The 11,440-nt window shown below is 39.3% G+C and overlaps 1 protein-coding gene across 1 annotated transcript; it reads left to right on the top strand.

Annotated features, from left to right (window-relative positions):
* The first annotated feature begins 7,620 nt into the window (after positions 1-7,620).
* LOC126738582 (protein LLP) lies at positions 7,621-8,225 on the top strand. The gene has a single exon (XM_050443983.1). It carries the CDS (start codon positions 7,755-7,757, stop codon positions 8,139-8,141), a length of 387 nt encoding a protein of 128 aa, XP_050299940.1. The 5' UTR covers positions 7,621-7,754; the 3' UTR covers positions 8,142-8,225.
* Positions 8,226-11,440: the final 3,215 nt, after the last annotated feature.

Raw genomic sequence — 11,440 nt, 5'->3', positions numbered from 1 at the left:
GTGCCTCAGAAATATGAAGGAGGAGATATGGTGTTTATAATAATAAAGAATATTTTATATTCCATGAAGTGTTATGCTTAGAACATTGAAAGATTTTCATTGTTCTAAGGAGTCATGTAGAATTTTAATTGGAAAGGATAAACAATCAAATTGATTATTTATTCACCAAACATACGGGTAACCCAATTTTTAGGATAGAGAATGACGCGCAAGTTACAATTGATTTCAAAGTTTATTTGGTTTTGTCTAATGTTTATTTAATTATATAATTTACGCTATAATTGCAACATCTGTGTTAGCTGAGAGAAAAAATGGAGACATTGAGATGTGAAAAATAATTGTTGAAAAAATAAAAAAGAGTTGAAATAAAACTGTTTGATGCTTGAATAAAATTGCATTTACTATATAATATTATGCTGGAACTGATGCACTCTGATTTGCATAAAAATAGGAGGGCATTAAATAATAAAAAATCGGTGCAAATTTAATTTTTTCTAGAGATTATAAAGGGGTGGCAACTATACAAACTTATGCAGGTATATACCTAAAAATGTCCTAAAAAGTCCTATTATAACTCATCTCACAAATTGGGGAGACTTTGTGATACTCCATGGGTGGAATGGCATGAAATTTCTATATATTTCCAAAATAATTTTGTATTTATCATAGAAGTACTAAAAAGAAAATATAAGGAACTGGAATGACAATATTTCTAGCCCTAAGGCCAGGCTAAGGATAACATTTCATTAAATAGTTTACTAACATCTTCATTTATAACTGGTTTAAATTGCATAAAGGATATATTCTCAACAACAATAGTATTGAGCAATCTTATTCAAAGACAAAACTTGGATCTAGTTTCCGCTGGAAACCTTATCACTGATCTTTTGAAATTACTAAAAACCAAAAGAGAAAATGCTGATATTAATTTCAATATGGAACGACATCTCAATTCAGTGGTGAGAGATTTTGTTTATTTTAAACAATTCTCATCAACATTAATTGCATTTATACTACCAGGTCCCCCTCCCTTAGTGAAGTTCTGGATCCGACTCTGATTCTAATAACATCAATCTTAACAGTACTAGCCTGTCCAAGCGTTAGCCTAGTAAGAACCAACGGTTACTGTCAAATGACGTCACGGTAAGGCTATTGCTTACGCTTAGATGGGATGTTTTAATTTTGCGGCTATTTGTTTACATGTATATTTATTCTGTGGCGCTTTATTGTGTACATGAACGTTGTTCTGCAAACTTTGTTATTCTTTTGAGTCGATTTTCAGCGTAGAATGGTTCTTGGTCGGTATTTACCAATGCGCTTCTGGTTTTAACCTATATTTGTGTTCTGTGGTTTTAACCAAAATAGGGGAAAACGTGACGTCACGGATCAGCTGTTTGGCGTTTGGTATGTACCAATTATTACCCGGTTTTGGACTTTCCGGACCCGGTTCTGGGTTAAACTTTCGGTTATACAGTCCAGAAGAAGGCTATACTTAGATTGTAAAAAATTGATTGAGAATTGCGATATGATGTGCGCCCTTTATATCTTAAGAAAAATAAATAGCAATTAGTTTTAAATTATCAAGGAGAACAAGTAATAATACGCTACAAAAAAAGTTAAATTAAATGAGAGAAAATTTAAAATGAATTCCGGCAATTAGGTGTTTATGGCTTCACCCTTGCAAATTTACATGACCATTATACATAATTTATTTTAGATCCAATAAAAAACATTTTTATTCGAGAAATAAGAGTGACTAAAGCTCTGGAAAATGAAAAAATTCGACTTCATTTTTTAATCAGAAAAGAAAAAACAAAAACATAAACTTTAATTCCTAATAACCAATTTATTTCAGCGATTGTTTCTAAATCAGAATTTTAAGTGGTCTGGGAACAATACGTCACGCTTATCTGTCAAAGTTGTCAACCAAAAAAGTAACCGCGGTTCTTACCAATTCAACGCTGAAAATCGGCTTTGGATGGAGTTTGAACAAAGCCCACTTGTGGTTTTACAGTTCTTAAAAAATATTAGGCCTAATACATGTTTGTATATGTTATACATATTTACAAATATATATAATATTATAGTAGTTTTTGTTTGTTTATACAATCCGTTTTCGAATTTTTTTATTTGTCAGCTTTCAACCGCTATAAAGCCGATTTTCAGTGTTGAATTGGTAAGAACCGCGGTTACTCTTTTGGTTAACAACTTTGACAGGTAGTAGTAGTACTAGCAGTAGTAAGGGTGGGGGAGCTAGAGCTCGGCAAGTAGGCCTGAGCAGTACCTTTTCGCCAACCCCAGAATCACCCACCCCTTCGCCTCCACTCCCAATGCACGGTCTCCACTGAGTCGGCCCGTCCTTTTAATAAAGCCTTGCAAGTTGTCCCACTCCAGATCTTTAAGATTTTCCCGCTGGAGTGTCGTTGCTCCAAATTTTCCTTCTCAGGCGACTCCACCTATCACAGATACCTAGTATGTGGTATAAAGTTTCCTCCCCTGCACCGCAATTTGGACAGAGTGGGCTTTCTCTTATACCAAGAAGGTGTAGATGCCTGTTTAGACTGTTGTGCCCGGTCAGGATTCCCACCAAGTCTTTGATACTTTGTAGGGTCTTTGTTAGCAGCCGCCTTGCTTTAAAGCCGTCATGGTCTGGTATCATTTCCTTGGCCTGTCTACATCCTTCTGTCCTTCTCCAATTCTTCCTTGTTTTTTTTCCCAGGTCCAATTATTAAGTGCCTGGGAGATTTGTTTTTTGCTAAGACTGAGACAAGGTTCAGGGCCTACAAAGAGGTTAACGGAACCTTGTCTTGCCAGTTCGTCGGCCCGCTCATTGCCCTTAACACCTTGGTGTCCTGGGACTCACCTCAGTCTCACTTCCTTGTGTGCTGCAAGCTTTTCCAATGCGTCTCTGCATTCCTGGACTAGCGCCGAGCTGGCCCTGGGTTTCTGAATCCTCTTGAGGGCAGCTTGACTATCGGAGTAGATGCAAATCCCCCCGTTACCTTCCAATGCCTCTCGTTTGTTTGCTACTTCGAGTATAGCAAACACCTCTGCTTGGAAAACTGTGGTGTGTTTCCCTAGCGGGAAGGATTCCCCTTTGTTTATTTCCATCTTGTACACTCCGGCTCCGGCTGAATTGGTGCTTTTTATCCATGATCCATTGGCTCTTGGAAACCACTTGGTGGCTCTTTAATTTGGTTCGCCGACCATTCTTCCCTTGTCGGGATTTCGACTTGAAACCCCTTCTTTAACCTTAGTTTGCCACTTTCTGTAGTGCATCTGGATGTCAGAATTAGTATGTTCTTACACATCCTGAGAGCAATCGTCAGATGGCCTTGTCCTAAGTGAATATTGCGCCACCCTCCGCTATCCTTTATTTTCTTATACGCCGCCATGGTCTCCCTCTCAATCCAGACTGGGAGGTCCGGTCCCAGAAGAATATTTAGTGGTGTCGCAGGTGTTGTTCTCATAGCTCCAGTAATTCCCAAGCAGACCAGTCTTTGCTGTCTGGTCAGCTTTTGGGCGTTGGTGACATTCAGTACGGCTGGCCACCATACCACGGATCCGTACGAGATCCTCGGTCGTATGACTGCGGTATAAAGCCACCGCAGAATTTGGGGTTTTAGACCCCATCTTGTACCTATTGTTCGTACCGTAATTGCTATATTTATTGCCTGCTCTACGTGCGTTTTAAACGTGAGCTTGCTGTCTAAAATAACTCCCAAGTATTTGACCTGCTGCCTCAAAGTTAGGCGAGTCTAATACTTAATGGGAGGTTTAAAGCCTGTCAAATTCCGCCTCTTAGTAAAGAGAATGAGCTCGGTCTTTTCAGGGTTGACCGACAGCCCTGTCTCCCGACATCACTGTTCCACTATCCTGCACGCGACTTGCATCCGCTCACAGACTGTGTTCACGAATTTACCTGTGACCATCACTAGTCCGTCCTCCGCGTATGCCTGTGCATAGAAGTTCTAGCTTCCTGAGGAGACTGTCCATCACCAGGCACCAAAGGTGTGGCGAAAGGCAACTACCTTGCGGGCAGCCGCCTTTCACCCTGGTCTCGACACGACAGTCTCCCAGTGTAGTACTGATCTTCCGGCCTTCCAGCCCGTTTTGACCCACCTGACAAGATGAGGCGGAGTGCCTCTGGTCAGGAGGGCTTGGCAGATAGTATCTGTTTTTGCCTTATCAAATGCTCGTTCTACGTCAAAGAAAAGAGCAAGTGCTATTTCTTTGTTCTCTATGGCTTTTTCAGCTTTGCTTACTACAGAGTGAAGTGCCGTTACCGGCGACTTTCCTTTCATGTAGGCATGCTGATTCCTATGTAGTGGCGATTCTATTAGAATTTCCTCTGTTATATACCTGTCTATAAGCCTTTCTATAGTCTTCAGTAGAAATGAAGTCAGGCTTATTGCCCTAAAGGACTTTGGCTGACGGTAGTCTTTCTTGGCCGGTTTTGGGTTAAAGACCACATTTGCCGCCCTCCATCAAAAACTCTCTTTAACTAAGGCAGTGTGATTTCGAGGCCTACCTGCAACATCATGGGTATGATTCCATCAGGTCCCGCAGCCTTATATGGACTAAACTCACCCACTGCCCAAGCTATGGTTTCGTTTGATACTATATTTTTAGAGAGGTTCCAGACCAGCTCCGGATCTGGTTCCTAGGCCCAAGGTGCAGCGTTTCCTTCCCCAGAAAAGTGAGTTTTAAGGAGAAGCTCGATGGTGTCTTCTTTGTTTGATGTCCAGGTTCACCTTGCTTCAGGCATCCTGTCTCGATTTTCCTGTCAGAGCCCAGTAGCTTCAGAAGACAAGCTGTGTCTGAGAGAGACTTCATCTCTACGAGAACTTGCGCCAGCAGTCTCTTTTACATCATCGAACTTCGTTTTTGAATTTCTTTCTAGTTGTTAAGTATAAATCCCAGTTTTCTTGAGTTCCCCCCTTGAGAGCGCGGTGGTGCGACGTTCTTACGTCTTTTTTCAGACGGTCCAAAGTATCATTCCACCAGGGCAACCTCTTTTTGCCAACTCTCCTGGAAGGACATGTGGCCTCGTAAGAACTGATGAGTATACTGTTTACCCGTACTACCTCTGTATCTAGTTCCTTTTTGGAGGATATGGTTTCACCTAAAGTACCCATGGACTGAACAAGACCCTCTTTAAATTTGGTCCAGTCGGTACCCCTCGGGTTTCTCTTGAGGGGCTGTTTCTCCTTATCTGAACCGATTTTGAATCGGATCATTCTGTGGTCGGACATCGTTATGTCCTCTGATACCCTCCAGTTTTCAACTCTATTCGCAAATGACCGTGTTACCAGCGTTATATCGATAACCTCTTGTCTAACTCTATTGACAAAAGTCGGTTCCGCATTTACGTTTGTTACCTTAAGGTTTTCCCAGACTACATATTCTAACAATGCCGTATCCCTCGCGTTGGTATCCGTACTTCCCCATACAATGTTGTGGGCATTTACGTCACGCCCCGCGATTAATGGAAGAACACTATCCCTACTGTATTTTATTAACCTTTTTTAGTTCTTCCGTCCTTGGAGCTTACTTGTGGTAAAGGTGTTAGTTAACGCTCCCTGGATGCTAAGAGACACGTTCTGGGCCTCTGGTCTCCTGCAACACTGGCAATAAGTTTGAAGCCGGTGACCCCTAGTCCTCTTATTTGTCTCTCCAGCCTTACCAGTCATGATGCTCGCCAATTCGGCAATTGCATCTCAACTATGTTGTAAATTGATTTGACTTACCCTTAATTGCGCCATGGGGGACATCCATGGGTGTAGGGGTAGCCCTCTTACCTGCCTAAGCCTTCCCTTTTGGTGGCTTGGAGGTTACGGTTGCGGTGCTGGGCCTGGTGGGCGCTCGCCGAACGGTCACTCGAAAAGCTCGAACAGTGACCAGTTCGAAGAAGAGTGTCCACCTGGCCTCCTCGAGTTGAGCAGCAACCTCCCTGCTCATCATAAAGTGAAGGTTAAACCTTCCAGATTCTCCTTCCGTCCTCAGGTATTGCCAGCTGGGGACGCTTAAGGCCCTGATTTCTGGCCGCTCCGGTGTCTTCAGAGTGAAGACTATCATCTCGACTGGCCATGGGGCGTCGGATGACTTCACAGCGGTGAAGGTGTGACCCACCTCGGTCAGTGGTTGACAGGAGCTCAAAAGCCAGTCTCTTGAGGGTTCGTCCTCCACCGTGACCAGAAACCAGCCCGTCTCCGTGAGTCCGGAGTTTCGGGAGTGGAGCTCAGCCTTGGTCCTCCTCATCTCAAAGATGAGATGAAGCCTTAGGCGGTCCACCTCCTCTTTGGTCACCCTTCCACCTTCTCTGTATGATCTAAAAACGACCTGGTTTGCCCTGTTGACTGCCCCGCTATAGGAGCATGAACTGGGTTGGTCATTTGTCCCTCGTGGATGCCCTGACTGGGTATCTCTCCTCAGAAGGGGAGACGCGCCTGTCTGCGCATTTTTTTGAGGGATGGACCTGTCCTGTTGTCTAGGCTTCTTATGCTGGCGGTCGGGTGGGGTGTCCTTTTTGATTTGCCTCTTTTTGCTAGAGGAGCCGGTGCTGGCTGTCACCTTCCCTGAGGTCACGGCCTGGGCCTCCCTGGCAGCGGCGGGTGCCGTGGGCAGGATGATTGGCTTCAGCTTATCTGCCTCTCGCCTTACTTGTTGGGCGCCCTCCTTACTTGGTCCACGCCCTTTTACTAGCTGGCGACTCCTCGGGTGTTGCGCGCTGTTCAAGGCATTTGTGATGCCCTTAGAGCTGCCTCCTACAAGAGGATTTATAGAAGCGAAAGCGGTCCTGGAGAAACTGTTGATCCCTCCTGGTTGGCTTCTCGCTCCTCCTTCTTCCTCTGTCTTTCCTCTTTCCGCCTCTTTGTGCGGTTGCGGTTCCTTGCCTGCTTCTTTTTTTCCTTAAGTCGCAGCAACTTTTCGGCTTCAGTAGCGTTAGCTCCCGCCTGGTCAAAACCTTTTGGTTCTGCCCTGGTCAAAGAGTTTTCGCTTATTTCAGCTTCTGTTGCTGGCGGCTGGTGACCTTAGCAGCTGCTCCTCCTGGATGGATGAAAAGTCTATCCTGCCTTCGGGGGATTTGGGGGTAGGATCATCTGTCTTGTCTGTTGGCTCTTTTTTGCCGATGTCTCTTTCCTGTAAATTCATACTCTTTTGGGTTGGTGACGTGTGTTGTCGTGTCTTGCACCTAGTGCTAGTGTTGTGTTAGGGTAATGTATATGAGGAACTGGAAAAAAAGCCGCACCGACAATCGGCTCACCTACGAGTTGACGTGATCAAGACTTTTCCTTTCAGGAGGATCCGGCAGCCGCAACTGTATCCCTCCGATGGATGCAGAACAGTCCTACCACAGGTGCCACCTGGCACTACTACATCCATCGAGATTTTTCGCCAGTTGAAAGGGCAGCTCCCTACGCTGGCTAGGCGGAGTTATATATTTTCTTAAGTGATTGATTTGTTTATATCATTTAAAAAAGTGAAAAATATGAAATATGAGTAATTATATGGAAAAGCCTAATGTTGCTCCGTTCCAGAACAAAAACGGTTACAAAGTTATTTTCGGTTTGCCCCCAAAAATGTTTATCCAACAATGAATTGACTGACAAGTGACAGCTGTCAAAACGTCGCATTTAACGTCGAGTGAACACGTTTTTCAAGCAAAAAGTAAACAATAATCCACCTAAACATTAAAACAAAACCTCCTTTAATTCGGCGACTGAACTGAAGGAAACTACGAAAATCGAACCATGGCAAAAAGTATTAGAAGCAAATGGAAACGAAAATGCAGGGCGGTCAAACGGGTACGTTACGGCGAAAAGGAACTGGATCGTCTCAAGAAAACTCTGGCAAACGACCCTTTGAATAAAAGTCTGGACTCCAAGGAGCCGCTGAAGGACATCGAGGAGATCGCCAACGTGAAAACAGCATCTGAAATACAAGCTCAAGCATCTCAATCCGCTCAGGCCGATGGTTCCATGGAGTTAGATGAAGTGACAAAGAAGTTTGATCCGAAAACTTACAGGGATAAAAATGGGGCCTTCCCAGTGTGGCTACACCCTCGCAAGATCAAAAAAGGTAACAAGGGCAAAAAGAAGAATAAAGTAAAAAAGAATAAGATAAAAGGGAAGAAATAATTGGGGATATTTACTGTAAAATAGTTGTAAGTTTGATGAATATGTATTTGTTACATATTTATATATATTTGTTTAAGGAGAAAATATGTAATTTTATTTATAATTCCAATTAAATATATTTTGCTGGGAAAAGATCTGAAATTAGAATGAAAGAAAGAATAAAAAAGCAAAACCATGGATTTCAAATGGACTAAATGTATCTCTTAAAAAGATAAAATGAAAAAAAAATCACACTGACCAAAATAAAAGAATTTACACTGATTACAGAACTACTATATTTTGAAAAAAAAAGTAATTCAGGTTTTGCATTATGCCATCTTATTGTTAAATATAAAAACTTGTTTATTTCAGTGGCCATCCAATACAAGTGACAAAATATGTTTGTTATTTGGTTACATTTATAGTTCTTACTGTTAAACAATATTTGTGTATATGGCATTTAAAGTTAAAATATCTTTAATAAATATTAGATAAATATACTGTACCTACCCCATTTCATAGATATGAAAATTTATTTAAATGAAAATTTCATAGATATGAAATTTTCATTTAAATAAATGAGGAGCAGACTTTCTAGATGCATTTTGTCCATTTTTTGTAATTTTGGCAAATAAGCAAAAACTGCTACATGTCTGGCAAGAAATTTATCGAAAATATGATATACCCAAAAAATTGATCAAAAATTATGCAAATGATGTACTTTTATGCAGACAATCTGGTATTGATTATATCCTAAAAAACTTTGAAAAACTGTAGGACATACTGCATTTAGTTTCTCAACCTTGGACAAATTGCATTTTGTTTGTCTATACAAAGTGGCATGAATAAGTATAGCAAGGATATGAAAAAACGTAAGTAGGTTTATAAGATCAGTATTTTATTTTTGATATACAAAATATTTTTAAATGTCATAGAGGTCCCTGTCATCATCATTATTGCAATCACATAGCATGTCACCTTCTTCGCTACCATTATCACCCTCAGTTTCATCTTGAATCACTTGATTCTCATTTTGTTCATGGTTATTAGAGAGAATAAGTTGCAACCATATTAACTCAGGATCATTAATCCAATTTGCCCCTGATAGTTCCACCAAAAGTTTTGAGAGGCTCTGGCGTTTTTTTTGTTTTAAGATCATTTTGAAGCATTACAACAGGTAGCTGTAACGTCGAAAGCTTTTTTCCGCGTTTTAATAACGTTTGAAATTGCTTGGATGGATCGCCATTTCTGTAGAACAACTCGGTCTTAAGCAAAATATTGCTGTTGTTTTATGATCTCTTAATAATAATCCGTTTGGCCGCACTGATCCCTTCAATTTTCTTTAAAGAGGTTAACGCAGTTTTTATATCTTAAACAACCCAGTCCTTACCAAGTTGTCTAACGTCTCCCTTCTTGGTGTATATCTCATGATATTTTGTAGGTGTTTTTATTGTACTGTAGGATCTTGTAACTTTTTCTATTTGCCCGAAAACACGATCCGCTGGCAAATACGAATGGCCGCGTACCGGAAAGGTAAGACTTACCTGACATTACTTTTACGCTCTTTAGACGTAAGATTTTTTTTCCTTTTTCTACTACCACGATCCGTATCACCAACTATATGATCCCCTGTCACAGGGAAATCCATTATTTTAAATTTATTCCGTAAAAAACAAAGAACCTGAAAATACTCAAAATAAACACTTCTAACCGTAACAAGTGTAACGACAAACAAATGGCAATAAGTCCACGGTGCAAGGACAAACTTCTGTTAGTTTGTCTACTGGTAATAGGCATATACCATATAGAACGTCCAAGGTATTTTCATTATTTAATTTGCATGGGACAAAGTGCATTTGGAACGTCTTTTGTGGCATAATACTGTAGCAAAGTGTATATAGTTAGCAAGTGTACATCTTTGGTTGAAAATTTGAAAAAAAGGACAAAATGCATAAATATGAAAAGTCTGCTCCACAAATGATCATACTACTTTACATTGTTTAGATTGTGTTTTTCAAATAATACTACTGATTTCATGAATCAAACAATATTATTTATAGAAAAAAAATAAGAAACTAAACTTTTTGTGAAAAAATATATTATTTAATTTAAGTTAATAAACAAATTTAAAAAAATTAATATAACAAAAATAAGTTACATTTTGTAATAATACTTAATATTATTTAAAAGACAAATCTATTCATTTTCAGAATCTTCCTTCTCTAGGAGATTTATTATATTATTATATATTATTTGATAATATAACTCAATTGTTTTTAAGTTTGTAAATTATAGTTAAATTATTGTCAGTTTAAAATTGTTGTGTTAGATTTTAATGTGAGATTTTTCTCTAATCGCAATATTTATTGATTTCTATAATTTAATGCTATCATTTGGCTTTAAACCAACAATTACAAAAAAATACCAGTAAAAAGAACACCATATACGATATTTAGACAAATCTAAAAATTGGGTATACTACAGAAGTAATTGCTAAATCTTTCTGATCATGTTAATCTCAGTGTACATATAACATTGGATTTTGCCAACACCTCCTTAAAATCTACTTAAAACAATTACTAGTAAAACAACTAGAAAGCATCATAAACACAATATTAATGATACAATGATGTCATTCCCTTTGAGCTTACATAATAATCTGGCCACTGAGTTTCCAACAACTAGTTCTAGTGGCGACACCAAGAATGACACATTCCTTTCCAATCCTGATTCAAATCAATGTGAATCTGAAAAACTAAAAAAATTGAAAATTTGTTACTGATATTTTTTTAATCTGAAAGGCTCAGTTGAATTTACGGATACTCTAAAATTTGGTTCAGAACAATTGTCTTATGCTCCATTTTATTTAATATTAGCCCTCATTTATACAAATATTTAAGAAATCATGCTTTTATTATTTTACCACATCCTGACTTTATCAAATCTATCTGTAATCAATTTTTGACTAATTCACATATTGATGAAAGAGACAACAGAAAAAGACAAATATGTTCTGTGGCTTTTTGATGAAATTGACATTGAGCTTTATTTAAATTACAAAGCTGGCAATACAGTAGGAACAGCAATAAATAATAATAATTTAGCAACATCTGCAGTAGCATTTATGATAACCAGCCCATGAAGAAGTTAATCATATATCTCCTGTGTCTGTGATAAATTCTGAACTGTTGTATAACATTATAAAAACAATAGTAGAAAATTTTGGAGAGATTGGTTATATAGTTTTTTGTGTAGTAAGTGATAATGTAGTAAACAGTTAAGCAATGGGAATTTTTCACTGCTTAATCAGTTAAGTTATT

The sequence above is a fragment of the Anthonomus grandis genome, chromosome 1, assembly GCF_022605725.1.
Source record: "Anthonomus grandis grandis chromosome 1, icAntGran1.3, whole genome shotgun sequence".
Classification (NCBI taxonomy): Eukaryota; Metazoa; Arthropoda; class Insecta; order Coleoptera; family Curculionidae; genus Anthonomus; species Anthonomus grandis.
Note: the sequence above shows the minus strand (reverse complement) of the source record. Positions and strands in the feature narration are given on the sequence as shown.